The 18,630-nt window shown below is 30.5% G+C and overlaps 1 protein-coding gene across 2 annotated transcripts in view; it reads left to right on the plus strand.

Moving 5' to 3' along the window:
* The window catches only part of Rab3-GAP (Rab3 GTPase activating protein), a 95,037-nt gene that overhangs the window by 22,689 nt on the left and 53,718 nt on the right, over positions 1-18,630 (plus strand). For both annotated transcript variants that reach the window (XM_075369373.1, XM_075369374.1), the window contains exons 6-9: positions 5,621-5,707; positions 7,369-7,497; positions 12,847-13,029; positions 16,311-16,451. In XM_075369373.1, the coding sequence (XP_075225488.1) occupies positions 5,621-5,707; positions 7,369-7,497; positions 12,847-13,029; positions 16,311-16,451 (540 nt within the window). The remainder of the gene's footprint in view (positions 1-5,620; positions 5,708-7,368; positions 7,498-12,846; positions 13,030-16,310; positions 16,452-18,630) is intronic.

Here is an 18,630-nt window from a genome sequence, read left to right on the forward strand (position 1 = left end):
TTTTTAAATAAAATGATAGATGAATCGCTTATTTATAAAACACCATAAGTCATTTAGTGCAATTTTTCAGGAGACAAAAAACAGTTTTTCTTAAAAAGTGTTAACAAAAAATTCATGTAAAATCTGCTGTAGAGACCTTTTTTAACCATATACATACCTACTAAAACAATTGTTCCTTGTTGTATAATAGCATTTTAAATATTGATGGCTAATGGGGTTTTAAAAATAAACACAATAGTTGTAACATTATATTTTTAAAGATAAAAATCATTTGATAACAGTTAATATTTAATACTTATATTGTTATATTATTATTAAATGTATTTAAATTTTCAAAGCGCACAAAACTCTAAATTAAAATATAATTTACAGAGTAAACATGAAATAAATGTAGTTGCTGATTATAAAGAAAAAACATGAGTAATGGTTATTGATACAAAAGAATCAGTATTATTTTAAACAAAAATGAATGATACATAAGAATAAAATTTGAGAAATTGAAAGTGTATCCATTTTTTTTTAATTAATCTTCTTCATTATGGTCTTTGCTTCTAGTTGGCCAACTTTGTATTATGTCATCAAAAAACCTTTTTCTCTCTTCTGGCAAGTATTGCATGCATTTTTGTAAATCATTGATTTTATCTTTAAGTATAGAACACTTCCCTTCATAAGCTTTGTTTGATAAAGGTACTTTTATTACACCCATTCACAAATTTACTCACTTCGATAACTCCCTTTTTTTGTGAATCAAAATTAAATTGATAATCAGAAATTTTAAACAAGTCCTTTTTTGGTTGTTTTTTTTTTTTTTAGCATTTCAAGTGATTTGGCATATTTTTTATAATACCGCAGCCACCAATTTTTTAAATCTATAATTTTTTTTCTTTCAACTCAAGAAAAAAATTTGTTTTTCTTCTATGAGTGAATAATAAGTTCCATCAATTCCATCATTGTATAATACCTGTCGTTCCTTTTTAACTTTATTTTAACAACTGCAAAATCGTGATCACCGCAAAAACGATTGCCCTCGTATTGGGAGACTATATACAATTTTTTTTTATCACTCACTGTCTGTCAAAAAGAGTAGACAACAAAGAACGAAATGATTCCTGCTTTGGCCCTCACAGATAACATTGTACAAGTGCAATTCAATAATGTTCTTTAGAACCTCAGAGTTAATGTACTCATAAAGGAATGAAAATATTTCATTTGAACCTTTCCAGGCTTCTCCTTCATGATACAAAAAAAGTTATTCTTTAGAACCTCAGAGTTAATGTACTCATAAAGGAATGAAAATATTTCATTTGAACCTTTCCAGACTTCTCCTTCATGATACAAAAAAAAGTTATTCTAAAGTTATTAAAAAAGTTAAAGTTAAGTTAGTTAAAAAAGTTATTAAAGTTATTCTTTGTGTTATGAACAGAAAAAGAAACAACTGATAATTGTCGCAAGTAATACATTTCCTGAATAAAGTTAAGCACATAATTCTTTCTTCAGTTTTGCTAAGTTCAGTCGATTGACGCAAAGAAGAGTAAACTTTATTACTCCTTTCATGGACTAAAAGCTCAGCAACTGCAACATGTTTCACTATTACATTAAGATTATTATATTTTTATTTTAAATTCAGTCTTTCAGATTCATAATGTGTAATCTATCTGTGGACAATCAAAGTGATAATCAAAGTTTTCCTTGTAAGTTTTTTGACTTCAGAATAATATTGTAATATTTGACTTCATAATCTGGATATTTTTTCTTAAATAATTCAAACATAATCGTAACATTAAGTGATGCATCAAGATATTTAATTTCATTGCTGGAGTAGTAACTAATTTTGAGAGGAAATGATTGAATATGGTACAATCTGTGGACAATCAAAGTGGTAATAAAAGTTTTCCTTGTAAGTTTTTTGACTTCAGAATAATATTGTAATATTTGACTTCATAATCTGGATATTTTTTCTTAAATAATTCAAACATAATCGTAACATTAAGTGATGCATCAAGATATTTAATTTCATTGCTGGAGTAGTAACTAATTTTGAGAGGAAATGATTGAATATGGTACATGACAGTGGATATACTATTGACAGATTTTTTTTGATTTCCTTGACCTCAGCCCAACCCCATAGGGGAAGGCACCCACCTTGTATTAATTCCAGTTGTCAAACCACCCCCTCCGTTCTGAGCCCTGAGGGGCTTTACCGGAGGTCGTCTTTAGACCCTGAAATTGATTACATCTCACAGTCATCAGCCAGGCCTCAATCAGGATGTCACATGCAAATGCCTCGAACAAACTTACATCAGTAAAAATTATTATCTCAGTCAACGCCTTTGCTTTAGGCTTCTTTCAGACATTATCACTCTTCTTTTCCTACAATATCAATCTAGCTAACCGAGTCCACGGAAGTCCGAACCCCACACCTAGTCCAATTTTAATACCAACGCTTGTGACTGTAAGTGCCTCAACCATTGACTAAGTAATGAGTCAATACAATGCTAAACTCATACTGTTCAAAATGTGTTATACATAAAACAAAATTCAGACCTACATCCCTCATAATTATCCCTCATAACTCAATTTGCAAAAAAAAAAGTGACTTATGGTGTTATAAATAAGCAATTCAAATATTTTACAAATAAAGTGAAATTGTGTATGTAAGCCGTGCTTCAGAAACAACTCACCGTTGGACTTTCTTATCACGCGGCTAAAGCCGCGTTCCAGGAAAGTCCTACAACAGTGTTATCAGCTTTTTTTTTTAAATCAGTGGCCATAATATTTTTTTAATGTCCAAACTATCTGAACTCTAATAAACCACTCTGTTTGAACTCTAGTAAAAATAACCACAACTGTTTGTTTACTCCTTTTTATGAATTTCATCAATAACTTTCTTTTAGCTGTTATATAACAAAAACCGCAGCACAGCACACATTTCTTTGTTTCATGTAGATCATAAATATTGGCCTAAATCAAATAGTTTAGTACCCATGAGGTGATATATATCATATTGCATTTTCATTAAGAAATTCATGGAATTTTCTAACTTTTATAACAACTTCATACGTAATGTATGACTAAAAACACAAGATGGTGAATTTATTTTGTATCATTGTCTTCTAACCACTAAACTCAATATCATATGGTACATATGGTGTAAAGCAGTAGGCATTACAGTGGTATAATCTAGCATTTAGTTTTAAAGTTACTGTTGTTCAGTATATGATTTTTAAATGGTCATTACTGTATTTTTGTGTTATACAATACAATACAGTACAGTGCATCCAGTATATACAGTTATGTTCTTCAGTCGTATTAAAGTGGTTTTTTTTGTAGATTATGGTTAGTAAGTATAAAATTAATTCTATTGAAGAAAAAATTAGAATTATTCAGACATTATAAGAGGAAAATAAGCAAGTTGATGTTAATTGGAATTTTACTTTTATTTCTTCTACTGTAGGAATGTAAGTAGGACTAACCGAGAAAAATGCTGAAGACATGCAAATGGTTTCAGTAATTGTAAAAAAAAATAATTTAAGCATCAGTTTATGTTCATCTCAGTAAAGCAGTTTTCAGTTTCACCAACAAAAAAAATTTGTTTTACAGTTAACTTCATTCATAGTTTACAGTTCCATCATATGAAGAAACTCTTTAGATTTTGAAAATTAAAGTGGTATTCTTCTCTAAAAAGCTAGGTGTAGAAACATCTAAAAGTTTTAGACAGTTAGCTACAAAATTTAAACATCAAAACCTTATTTCATAAAATTATTGATGTAGATGTTTATGTAACCTAGTGTATGGCTTGAAAAAAGGGACCTAGAATTTAAGGTTATAAGGAAGAAGACATTTTTAATGCTGATGAAATGAGACTTTCTAAAATCCTACTAGATTGGACATTAAAGTTTGAAGGTGGAAAATTGTCAAAAGAAAGAGTAACTGTTTTAGGTTGTCCCAATATGATAAACTGAGAAATAACAGTTATTAGAGGTAGATAAATATATAAAGCCTAAATTTTACCAGTGAAGTACCAGAGCAATTTTAATATGCTCTGGTATACATCCAAGAAGCTATACTTGGATGATGGCTTCAATTATCAAAGAATAAATACAGAAATAATATATGAATTAAAATAAAACTAGTTAAAAAGTTTTACTAGTAGATAATTGTACAGTATATCCAGACATCCAAGGACTCATAAATTAGAATTTTCCTTAAAGCCACGAACACTATAAGTATACTGCAACTAATGGGCCATTGTTATCAAATGTCTGAAGAACCATTAGAATAAAAATTTTGCTTCTTATTGAAGAAAAAGAGAATGATGGAGTAAAATTCGACCTTAATCAAGTTGCCTGCATTCTTCAGAAAGCTTGGGAAATGGATACTGATTAAACAGTAAAACATTCATTCAACATAACACTTTTTTTAAACATAAAACATTTTCTGAAGAAGGTGTTAAAAGTGACATTATGCTGCGTCCTGAATGGATTATACAATTGAATATCCAAAGGTTGGTGGTAAGTTAGCAACAGCAGCCAATAATATTGAAAGCATTTTTTCCCATGAAAACAAAGATAGTGAAAAAGATGAAGAAACTGGGCGAGAAATTTTACCAACAACTTACAGATAAGTTTTGGATGCTATTAGGCTTGTTTTGGTATATTTTAGATGCCAAGGTGTTGACTCTTGTTTGCAACAACAAATACTGAACATAGATACTAAAAAAAAAAGAATCAGTACAGATCAAAACACAGAAATCAAAAATTACTAGTTACTTCAGTTTAATAAAATACAATGGTAATTTGAGAAAATTATAAGTGAGAGCAATTAAAATAGCATTTAGTGATTTTTTTTTAAGTTATGGTTCTTAAATAAAAAAATGTTACAAATTACAGTTCTCATTTTGATAATATTATGTAAAAAGACAATTTAAGATAAGATTTTATTCTTATTCCATCTATACCCCAAATCTGTCATAGTTTCAACACATTTCTTACATATGGTAATCCTTGTATTGAAGATATGAAGAAAAGGTACTTTTTCTCACTAATCATGTGTTAGAGTAGTATTCCTTTACAGTCACATTTACCTTTCTTTGAGGTGAAAAGGAACCAGTTATTTTGAAATTGTTTTGAAATGGCATTCACTGTCCTTAGTCCAATACCACACTCAAAAGCTATTTGTCATTGTGTCATACTGGTACGTTCAGAAAGAGCAATAATTTTCATACACTTTCTTGGGTTATGCCCATTATTGTATATTCAAGACACACAGAACAAAAAATATGATCATATGATTTTGTAATAAAAAATAAAATAAATTTTTACAAAACAATATTTATAACATAAAAATGTCTAAAAAATGAAAGAACAATAACCTCATATTACACAGACAACTTAAAGAATGTATTGGTTGATCAAGCATTGCAGCCATTAACTTAGAAATTATAAAAAATGAATTTTAATATTAGTATTACAAGTTTTCACATTTCCTTGTTTACAGACTGTTGAACTTAATGAAATTCTTAAGTTTCTTTCTATAAGTTTGAACAAACTTTTTAACTTATAAATGTTGTTTTATTACATCTACATTGTTTTAATTTAAGGTTATTTTTTTGTGATTGCAGTGGATGGCTGTTAGGTGGTAAAAAAACACCAGTACAACAGGAGAAGACAAAAGAAGTAATTGAACCAGCTGAGCCAATGGCTTGCCGGTATGATTTTACTTTACAAAAGTAAAGCTAAATATTTAGTATAAATAAAATGTGTTGTATAATTTTAATTTTTTTTTTATGTTTTAGTGAATTCTTTTTTAAATTATATTTATATAAAACACTGGGCCTGCCCATTGAGAAAATTCCTCACTAACATTACTATTCATTTTTATCTACTTTGAAAGAGTTCATAAAATTGTCTACTTAAAAGTTATCAAAGATGATTATTTTTTATCGTAATATTTAATTCCCTAGTAATTCAACTTGTATATAAAGTGGTTTACCTATTATTTTTTTCTTAACTCACAGAAAAAAAATTAATGAATACTTTTTGAATTTACAATTAAAAAAGTAAAAATTATTTTATTATTAATGCTGAAACATTGTATAATACTTTTAATACAAAAAAAGTAGAAATACAATAAAACACTGAACACTTTTTGTGTCATAGAGACTAACGTTTTTGCTATGTTTAAGTAAACATTTGTATCAGAAGCCAAACATGTTTCATTTACTAACATTTCATTCAATACGGTCATAAGGCTTCCTCAGGTTTATCTTGATATGTACTTTGAAGCAGCTTTCCGAGTGATATCAGCTAGCGGGAGCCCACAACCAGTATATTTAATATATCTTATTATTAAGAAAAATAAATGAAAAGTAACAGAATGGAATCTTTTTGCTTTAACTTGGAAGTGAAAACAACTGTTGAGATAAAGAATATAAATTACATGCAAAACAAATTCAGTTAGAGAAGTTACCTTGGAAAGAAATATAAAGTAAGAAAATTGTATGGAATAATGTGATAGGATTTTCTCCATAAACTAAGATGGAAATCAAAAATTTTTATAAACAAAAACAGAGACCTCTGACAGCTTCAACCAAGAAAGAAAATTAAGCAAATAAGTTTTAAATTAAGAGGTCTCCAGATGAATTTAAAATAAAAACTTTGTGTCAGAATCATGTAAAAATAAAAATAGGTGGGCATGTATAATTTATAATTTATTACTATTTTTAATTTTCTGTTGTTAAAATTCTTACTTCCAACTCATTAAAATTTTCAATTTTTCATAAATGTGATGCTATTTTGTGACTTACTTCAATGAAAGCAATATTTCATTGCTATAGAAGTATTATATTTGTTTGCTTATTTTTCATTTACTACAGGAATTATTTTGACAACACCATGTTATTATCAACATTAATTCATGTTAATGTGAAAAATATGTCTATATTATTCATTGGAATGTTCAGATTACTTTCACAGCACATATAAGAAATGTAACCTAAAATATTAATGTAAATTAAGAATAAGGTTTGAGTGCACAGTTTATAAAGACCATTAAAATTCACTGTAATATTTTATTAATTTAAAAAAATATATATTTTAAATTATAATATAGATTGCAAGTAGGAATATTTGACCCAGTTATCTCCTTCCAGCTGTAAAAAAAATCTCCTGCACTGAATAGTCCACTGTGTGGAAGAAGTTATATAAACAAACAATATGATTTGAAAATTCACAAGTATTATTTAAAATTTAAATTACTGTTGAAAAAGTGTTACATGAATCAGAATATATTTATAACATTTTCCATATTGAAAATATTCTGAACTTTTTTAATGGTATTTGTTAAACTGATTAATTTATCAACTTTTAGGTTTGGTCTTTGTGATTTATGGAGACAAGGTGATCAAATTGTTATGTCGCCTAACAGGAAATTATGTGTTGTTAGTGATACACTTGGTAGAGTCATTCTTGTTGACAACACATCTGGTATTGCTGTTAGGTAAGTAGTGTGTGTTGTGTTCTAATTTTTTAAAATTTGTAAATGAAAATTATTTTCCAATCTCTTACGATTTACTACATGAAGGCCTAATTATGATTTCCCACTTAAACAGTTCATTGTTTGAGGTGTCTTTAGAATTATACAAAAAGATATAATACTGGATGCCTATAAATTATTTATCTGAACAAAAAGTGATGGAGTTTTTTCATAGTTATGTTTTTTTATTATTTTTTTTTTTTATCTATGTATGCTGCAAATTTTGCAAGAAATTAGAGAATGTGAAAAAGTAGTTTGAACAGAATTTGTTGTCAACGTAGCAGAAATAGTTGAAAATGTTAATCTATTTTTATAAAAAGTTTTTTCTCAGATTTTTTTCCCTTTCATAAGACAATCTCAGTTAGCAAAATGAGGGTATATGGAGGTCAGGAAACCCATGTTCTCCAGACAGTGTATAAGGAACAGCCTAAACATCAGTGTGTGTGTTTGTGCACACAGTTTACTGGGCATCCATATGATAGAACCCTTTTTCTTCAAAGAATCTATATTTTGGACTGAAATTTAAATTGATTTGCTTGAGAATTATGCCTTCACAGCTAAAAAATTTCCAACCAGACTTTTTTTTTGAAAATTTCAATTTAGTGAGCCAACTTTGATCACCAGCAGTTTACAAGTTCCTTGTTCACTTGATTGTTTGTGATGGGCTGGTCTATTGGTCATCAAGATTTCCAGAAATCAAACATATCTTATAACTTTATCCTTAGCACTTCATTAAGAATTACATCTAAATTCCAAATGTGATGTAATGTTAAATAAATAAAAATAAATGTACATTTCATAAAAAAAACAGTACATTCATTACAAAATCCTATTACTCCTAGATGTCCCATAAACTTGAAATATCAAGGAGTTGCATGTTAAGTAAGGATAAAATGACATTAACTGAAATCTGAATCCTCTAGTTTTAATAAACATTGCAGTTCCTGTGACTCCAATGGACTGACCTGGAGTTATATATCTTGTTATTCTACCCACTTTAGCTACTTCCCTCCTCCAGTAGAAATATATTTTTCTTAAGCTATAATAGTTTCTCTTCCATTTTATCAGTCCTTGCTCAAATAGTTCAATACAATTCTCCATTCATTAGGTTATCTTCTAGCTTTATCCTTATATCATTATTCATCTTGTATTGTTTCTCCTTGCTTCTAAAATATTACTTATTTATCTCAATAACTTTATCTCTTTCTTAATATTTCTTCTTCCTCCGTATCTTTCTACTGCATGGGTTTTTATCAGTTCAAGCTTTATATGTTAATCTTTTTTGCAGGAAGGGAACTTTTTTATAGCAGATAATATTACTGACACTGGAAGAAGTCACTTGTCTTATATATACTATTATTTGCCTCTTTTCCATCCCTTAAGAAAATGTTCTCTAAACTGTATGTACTCTACCCAAAGCAGCATCCTTTTTGATTCCTGGAAATCCTTCAATGTCAAATCCATGCTTTCTTCTGCTAAACTTGTTATTATAAGTATAGGAACTTGAAGATATAACAGTGTCTTAGTGAAGTCATCGGACTGATAAAGTTCAAAAAAATAATAAGAGTGAACTTTCAAAGACTGTTTGGAGATTTTTTCAATGAAAGAAATATGTGATAGTTTTCTAAGTGAACCGCTAAGTGATCACTAGTGGGATAACATAGATATATTGGAAAGTCAAAAAATTGCCAATTTTGCCTCAGATGTGCATATATATATCTACCATTAATGTACTGATTCAATTGATCTCTTTGATTTTCAACCAAAAAGGTTGCTTGATCTTAGACTTTGGTAATATATTTGCAGATATATCTAATTGCTTGCATGGAGTTGCAAAATTCAACATTTATTTGGGCATTAAAGCAACATGACAGTAGTGGACAATGTGGGACGATCCATTTATTTATTTTATTGGTGTGTGGGTAAACAAATAAAATTATTAAATAAAATAAAATATTTATTGATTTATTGGTGTGTAGGTTTGTTTGTAATATATGCTCAGATTTTTATTTTAGCTGCTATTGGCACAGAGTAGACCAATGGTGGTGCACTAGACGGCTGCACCCAGCTCCCTCCACGCTAAAAGCAAATATCAATTATGTTACTTTGCATGTTTAAAGTTGTTGTATAACCTCTATTCTCTGGACGTTTCCTGCAATAAGTTGGGTAATCATCATCTGTAGTTTGAATGTTGTAAATGTACATTTGAGGATACTTTTTTTAACATTTTCCATTTATCATGCATGGTGATGACCTATTTATATCACCACATGGTCCGTCACACATATGTTTACAAACAGTGACATTATAATGGGTCATTATTTTTATTAGATTTGGAAGCCGAGAGTTCCAGCGTTCAAGTCCTAGTAAAGCCAGTTATTTTTACATGGATTTGAATGCTAGATCGTGGATACCGGTGTTCTTTGGTGGTTGGGTTTCAATTAACCACACATCTCAGGATTGGTCGAACTGAGAATGTACAAGACTACACTTCATTTACACTCATACATATCATCCTCATTCATCCTCTGAAGTATTATCTAAACGGTAGTTACCGGAGGCTAAACAGCAAAAAGAAAGAAAAAGTATTTTTATTAGGGAGTTCAGCAAATATAAGATAAATCTCATCAAATCGTATTTTAGTTACTAACCATACCAATTCATAACAGTGAGGTAAGCCTTGTTTTTGCCACCCAACAGTTAGCGCATAGTAGTTAACTAAACCAAATATTTCTTGTTTGTTAATAAGGTCTAGAAGTTTTTTCATTTTCAAATGGAAAACTCTAGATATAATATCGTAAATCTTTGACCAGTGAATAGTTCTTTTTTTATTTCTGGCCATTCAGTATTACATGTAAAAGTTATAAATAAATCTGGACATATATGTTTACACACGTATGTCATAGCATCTTGAGATTTCTGATGCATATACCATGGTGAACCAGTGACAGATGAGGGAAGAATGGCACTTTAACCCGTGTTGTTAGCATTAACATTGGTGTCTTGTTGCACAGTATCTCGAAGATGAATGTAATCATCAGCACTTAATCTTTTTTTGTTATTACTAGTAAAGGCTAGTCTTTCAGTGATCATTTTACCCATCATGTCAACACAATATTAATTAAATAAGATTCTGTAATAATGTAAAAAAATTGTCAATCTTATCTGAACCATAAGTCAATAAGTATAAAATTGCATGCAGGAAACTGTTTTATTTTGTTCATTATTATTTAGCAGGATAGTTAGATAATAACCATCTTTACCCTTCAAAAACATTAGGGGATATTGTAAAGGATCAGAAGATGAAGCTCAGACACACGTTGCATTTGACCATCACGACAATGTAGGAATACATCTCTAGGTCCTTTATCTTCATCGAACAGTAAAACAGCAATTTCATTAGTAGTTGGAGCATTATAGCAATCCCTATGCTGATTAACAGGTACAAGATCAGTATGAATTATTAATTTAAAATCTTCCACGTTAAAAGTGTGTTGTCAATATTGCATTTAAACTCTCTGATCAAATTATTATGTTCCAGCAAAACTTGCTGGCATGCTGTTATTAGTTCCTTCTTCAAGTTTGGAACAATATTAGTACGAAGAGAAGTTTGATCAGCATCAGAAAGGAAGTAAATTTGTAAAAATTGGTGATCAGCACCAGGTGCAGACAATAAACTTTCTATGCAGTGGTAAACTTGACCTTGAATTTCAAACTTGGGCATAAAATTTCCTTCTACAACTTGTTTAGCACCAGAAGAACTCATCTGTAACAAAGTGTTTTATTTTGCAACATTACCAAGAAAATGTTTTGACAAAGAATGAGATCCTAAAACTAAACTGTTGCTTGGTTCTAGTAGCTCATTAAGTGAAACTTTCCCACCAGAACAATATATGCCAGGTGCTTCATCTTTCCATTTTTTTCAAAACAATGATTACATATTTTAATCATTGCACCAATTTGTAAATCTTTACTATTAACGTAATCCTAATAAGGATCATTTTTAAATGCAGATCTGAACTAACTAAGAGGATATAGATCCTCTTGCTCTTCCGTAGTTTCATGTAAACACGATGTAGACATTCACATCTGTAGATTTTCTACCAATATTACGTTTCTTCCATTTCAGCATGATTTTAGAAAAAGAATTTGACAAATACCCCCAAAATAGATAGATAAATAAATGAATAATTAAATTTGAATTATCAAATATTTATCACTGAACAAATACCACCAAAATCATTATTTTTAAAAAATAATGATGTGTGGGTTTGTTTGTCATATATGTCCCTCCACGCTAAAAGCAAAGCTTTACTTTACACTCTCTCCCACTAGAAGCAGTCCGTTGTTAATTAATTTACAGATTATTTAATTTAATTTCTAAGCATAGATTATTTTAATTTATATTTCATGTTTGTATTTTTATTTACTTATTAATTTTATTTATTTAATTGTATTAATTTGAATAATAAAATATTTATTACCTATCACAGAACCAATATATCATATTACCTGAGAAATTGAATACAAATGAGTTACCTACTAAACATATATCCAAGAAAAGAAACAAACTAAAATTGTCTGATATTCAATAATTAACAATTATCGGCAGCTTACACTCTCATGATTAAGTAGACTGAGTTTAGTGCAACATTTTCACCACTTAGCAGAGAGCCAATATACTACGTAAAAATTTCTTCTTCAGTACAACATATCTGCCCCCTAGTGAAGAGTCAACATACTACGTACGTATGAAGCCAGTGAAGCATTATCTTTTAAACATTTCTTTTTTATTGTTTTTTGAGATTTTTGAGATGAAATATATTTATAGACCGTCTCAGTTATCCCAAGAAACATGGGTAAAAATTTGATAGCGATTGATCAGATAGTTTTTATGTTTATCCTGAACAAAAAAAAACCCCTTCCTCTTTATATAATAGTATAAATATAACCCTGGTGGATTGAACCACCAGGGTCATGTAAAGATAAGGTTGTTTTATTCTTTTACATAATTTAAGAATTTAAAAAAATGTTAATCTAGTTTTTATTTTTAGTAAATAGAATTTGTTTTATTTAATAGTCAACTTTTTTTTTTTTAACCTAACCTTTCCACCGTACCAGAAAGCTCAGAAGACAAACTCTCCCATGTTCTTCTAAATAATTAGTTGTATAAATTTATATATTTTTTTTCAAAAACTTCTTTTATCAGATAATTTTTTTTTTTAGTTTGTGAACGGAGGAATGCAATGCTTATGAGAAATTACGTATGTAAGTAACTATAGTGATATATAATTAGTTTTGATTTTATTTCAGGATGTGGAAAGGATATAGAGAGGCTGAATGTGGTTGGATTATGTGTCACGAGGATGAAAGAGGTAATGAAAAGCGGATAGCATTATTTCTTGTTATATATGCGCCCAAAAAAGGAATCATTGAAGTCTGGGCAATGCAGCAAGGACCTCGTGTTGCAACTTATCCTGCCAGCAAAACTGGAAGGCAAGTAGAGATTTATATGTATGTGAATACATTACTTGGATAATACTTGATATTATTTATTTATTCAGACCTTCATAGATATATTTATTTTATATTATATATAGGTATATGAGGTCTGTAAGTAAAGTAATGGGACTAGTTTTTTTGGCAGCCAAAGTGGCAACACTGTAAAGTTACTAGTAAACAAATGGTTATATGAACAGCTGGTTTATATATTAGGTATTAATATTTTTAATCTATTGTTGCCACATGAGATGTAAACAAACTTTTCATGGAACAAGTTTTTGTTGTGTGTTACAAAAACGAGTGATACTAATTATGAGCAACTTTGTGCAATCAAGGTTTGTGTTACTCTCTGTGAGAATGCTACTGAATTTTTTTCTTTTCTTTTGTGACGTTCCATTAAGACATGCAGCACCCAACCATGCACAGACCTTTTTGAAATAACAACTCTTGATACATCAGTAAAAAGAAGGGCCTGGTCGGAAATCGTTGAGTGTCGATCTTTTCTGATTTCACTATTGATGCATTTCTATAAGTCCTGTGATTGTCTAGGGTCTCCGCGAACATTCTTCATCAAGCACATTAATCCTGTTATTTCTAATCCTTTATCACCATTTTTTTTTTCATTTTGTAATGTAATAATTCACACATCAAAGATATCACAGTGCGACAACTTACAAACAACAATGCAGTGTGTACATTACTAGCGTGGCCATGAACGACACAGGTTCACCAACCTTAAGGGGAGACATTTCTCAGCAGTCTTTTCTTTAAAGCTATCCCTTGTATTATTATTAATTAATCATTTATAATGTGGTGATATATGAGTATTTTTTACATGTAGAAAGTATACAAATCTATTAAATATATTTTAAAACGTTGCAGTAAAATTATTTGAAAATCTAGTATTTTGAAATCAATCTCACCCATACTCTTCTGTTATTTTTTATTCACAGTTTTATCACTTTTATTCTTGTTAGCCATTAAAAACATGTAACATGCAAAATACTACACCCAGCAATGTTAACCTGCATGATTAAAGAAATTGGCTTATTTTACATAGTTTTTAGGTGTTGGCATTTTACCTTATTTAACTTCCTTCAGTTTTCAGACTGCTATTCCCTGAGACTCAAAAGGTGTTGAATAATGTTGTTCATTGTTGTAGGAATCAATAAATAACAGTTTGTCTGTAAAATAACAGTGGGGTTTTAAATGGTTATAGCTTCTGAAAAAAGGACTGTAGGTAGAGTGATGAACTATACTTTAAATGAAAGAGAAACACTCGAAGTTTCTTACCTGTTCATTGGATTTCGATTTGTGCTCCCTTAATTGTCCTCCAGATGTCAAGACAATTCACTCTCTTTCCATACATGGCAGAGAACAACCAGCGTGACAGAAGAAATAGCTTCAGGATCCTTTCTTTTAAATGGTTCAGATTTCAAACTTGAACAGAATAAACTTATGTTTTTACATAAACCCCTAAAACAGAAATTCATCCGGGTAAAGTCTGGAGATGGTAGGAGCCAGGCATACCACCCTTCTCATCTGACCCTTCGTTGAGAAAATGGTTTTGAAACTCCTGCACAATTGCAGAAAAATGTGGAGGAGCTCCGTCTAATTGGAAAGTGGTATTGTGGGGCACTGCATATTCTTCTAACATATCCAGAAAGATGTTCCTTGATATTATTTTATAGTCAAAAAAAGGGGGGGGACAATTCGGTGTATTGTCCAACAGCACACCACACATTTACGTTTTCAGTTGCTGATATTCAACAGCATTTGGAGTTTCAGTAGCCCATATACAAACATTATGTTGATGTAATCATCCAGAAACATGAAATGTTACTTTATTACTATATGAATTTGTTTAAAAAAATCATCCTGCCGTACCTATCCAGAATTCTACAGCAAAATCAAATCGTTTCATTGTCATGTGGATAAAGTTGTTGTAACATCTGAACTTTATATGCAGTGAACTGTTAACCTCTTTTTAACACATTGTGAATAGTTGTTCAAGGAATCCCCAACTGTCTGGAACACTTCTGCATGGATTTCTTCAGGCTGTGCAAGAAACTTGTTCACACTGCTTAAATTGTTTCGTTAGACATGATGGCCATCCTAGATGTGTGAGCTTCAGTAGGCTGTCTGTTTCTCCGAGTTCTTTGACGCATCGCCAAGTGTTATTTTCTTCATTTGTCTTCATTGTTTACGCAACTGTATTCATGCCTAACACTTGTAACTGACTCCATACATAGCAAGCCACAACACACATTGAACCTTCCTTATGTATAGCATATGAGTGTTCACATTGCAAACACTCACATGCTGATTGCATTTATCAGAAACAACTTGCATGTGCTAGCTTTCTCACACATAAACTTGGAGTATTATTTCTCTTTCATTTAATATACATTTCATCTCTCTACAATTCTTTGTTTTGAATCTATAACCAATTAAACACATTATTACTTTACGAACATACTGTATTTAACTCATCAAATTTTCACATCTGTCATACTTTGTTTCAGTTACAAGTTAATTTTGTAGCATGTTTACTGAATGTATTTTATCAGTGTTCATCGGTGAATTTTCAGTCAGTTAACTTCAATATAAATAAATATTTTTGTTTAATTTACATAACAATAGTGTAACTATTGATTATGTTTTATATTAATTTTGTATTACTATGTTCTTTTAAAATAAACTGCATGTCTAATTTACAAACAAATTTTAAGAAAATTATAGACAAAAGTTATAAAGTTGTTAAAATGTTTTCAGATTAACACAAAACTATTAATCCCATTTAATAAGGATTTTTAACAATGATTTAATACTGTAATACTATATTATAATTATATAATAGTAACATATAATAATTATAATGTAATGTCGTTAAATACTACATTATTTATTTATTTACTTTCATATATATATATTGTTGTAAAATGGTATTCATACATGTGTTTGCATTGTTTGCAATCGGTTTACGAACTAATTATAAGTGAATTATTTATTTAAGAAGTATTCCATAATTAACTTTGTCTACAAGTTGCACCACAGAATCGTGTGCATATATCATTTCATTTACTACGTATGGAGAATTTTAAACTTTGCTTACCACAAAGTTTAAAAGTTTATTTTTTCTAAAATAGTTATATAAATAAATAAAAAATATTACATGTAATGTTCAATTGATTAGTTTTGTGTTTTTGTGACTTTTCCTATAACAATTACAGATTTTCATTTTCTTTTCAAAACTGTATTTATTTTACTTATAGGTTGTTGCATACGGGTCATGGTTTACTTGGAGTTAGTTCAGTTTCATCTAAAATTAACAGTCATAATACATCTTCTTGTGTGTTTGTTGATCACTTGGGAGCCTTCAGAGAGATTACAGTACCTTTCCATTGTGCACTGAGGTAAGTATTTAATTTGTTATTTCAAAAGGTTCAGTCTAATTAGTTAAGTTACTCTTAACTCATATAGCATCTTCTACCCTTCTGGTCTTTAGTACCTTCTCAAAACTTTTATTTAGATTTTGATTTTATTTCTTTAACCTGCAATCGAGATGTATAAAGATCAGTTTTTTGTTTTTTTTTTAGTACATTAATTATTAATTAGGTCAAATGATTCTTTGTTTCTATTAAAATGTTTAAATACTTTCAACTGTGTGTATTATTTTTCAAAATTCAAATTTGCTTTTTTTATAAGTAGCTGCATGCTTATTATGACATTAAATTTTCAAGTGTCAATTTTTTGGGATTTTCGCATTTTTGAGCTGAAGAAAGAAAAATATAATAGTTTAACATATATACAGGGTGTCCCATATAAAATGCAACCCAACCTTATATTGGTAGGTATTGAAATAATAAAAAGGCATGTGTAAATGTAAATGTAATTTTTATTATTACCATCCATTACCTTACATTTAGAGTAAATGTTGGAAGTGGCCGCCATCTTCTTGAATACAAGCTTCAATTCTTTTTACAGCGTTTCTTGCAACTTTTTTCAAAGTTTGTGGCTGGATATTTAATACAGTTTGTTCAATATTGACTTTCAAGTGTTCGTGGTTTGTTGCTGTAGGCTTTTTCTTTGAGGTAACCCCATAGAAAAAAATCTGCCGCAGTCAAATCTGGAGATCTTGGTGGCCACAAGCCTCGACCAATAACACGATTACCAAAGAATTCCTCAACGAAATCAGAAGTTGAACCTGCGTAGTGCGATGTCGCGCCATCATGTTGTAGCCAGCAGTGTCTGAATTTTTCTTCCAAGAGTGCAATGAACTGAAATAAAATATCCTGATATCATTCTGCATTAATGGTGTACTCGAAAAAAAATAGGACCGATTATTTTCTTCCACGATATCGTGCACCACACGCCCTACTTCTGCAGGTGTAATTGTTTTTCATGATAAACGTGGGGATTTTCAGCACTCCAAATTCTACTGTTTTGGCTGTTTACGTAGCCATCCAAATGAAACTATGCTTCATCTGTGAAAAATAACGAATCCATAACATTAATTCCCTCACTCAGAAATTGACAGAACCATTGGCAGTATTGTAGCTGTTTTCTTTGTCGGGCTGAAGAAGTTGATGAACCGTTTGAATGCGATAAGGTCGTAATTGTAATTGTTTGGTCGCCCAATGAACAGTTGATTTAGACAAATTAATTTCAGTAGACAAAAGTCTGATCGATTTATTTGGCGAGGCGAGTAATCGGTCTTTGATTTCAGTGACTGTATCTGTATTCAACACCGACGCAGATCTTTTGTGTTCCTTGTTGTTAACAGAACCAGTCTCTCTAAATTTTGCAACTAACCTTAATACTGATGTTTTGTTAGGAACTGGTTTATCTGGGTACTATGGCGAAACAAATCTTGCACTGCAACCACTGATTTCGTACTGAAGTATGACTCAACAATGAAAACACGTTCATCTAGCGAAAACACCATCTTGTCTCTAGCAATACACTGAACGTTATGATTGCATTGTTGTTACTATCAGTAGTGTTCTACTGCATGGCCGCGATGTTCAGATGTTGGACGAGTCCATTTCAGTAACGAGTAGGGGAGTAAGCTTGACTTGTGAAATTTCATGGATGAGTGATTGATGGGTTGTGTTTTATATGAGACACCCTGTATTTCAGTATTATATTATTGAAGTTAAACTTTTTAAGATTCATATTATTCCTCTGCACTGTTAAATTAAATTCTATTAATATAAACCACCTAGTACAGAATATTGAGATAAGACATATTTTCCCTTAATTTTAACCAGAAGGCCTATGATCTTGGCCGACGAAAAAATGCTGAGTGTTGTGAGCTTGGGGGAATAATCTCTACCCCAAGGGGTTACACCTTGGCATCTATGTTTATCACTACTGGGATGGTCTTGCATGATTCTCAGCCCTTGGCCACGTTCATCAGTCGTGGGAGGGGATTGGTTGTTGATGTGACCGCTACATCAACATTAGATCACATTGTGTCCATGACCAGCGACTAGAGAATAATTCAAGAAGAACTAGCTAGCGATCATCATGCAATTTTCTTCGCGGTGGACTGTCTGCGACCTGCACGTGTTCAGATTCAGCAGTGGAGGC

The sequence above is a fragment of the Lycorma delicatula genome, chromosome 6, assembly GCF_047948215.1.
Source record: "Lycorma delicatula isolate Av1 chromosome 6, ASM4794821v1, whole genome shotgun sequence".
NCBI classification, from domain to species: Eukaryota; Metazoa; Arthropoda; class Insecta; order Hemiptera; family Fulgoridae; genus Lycorma; species Lycorma delicatula.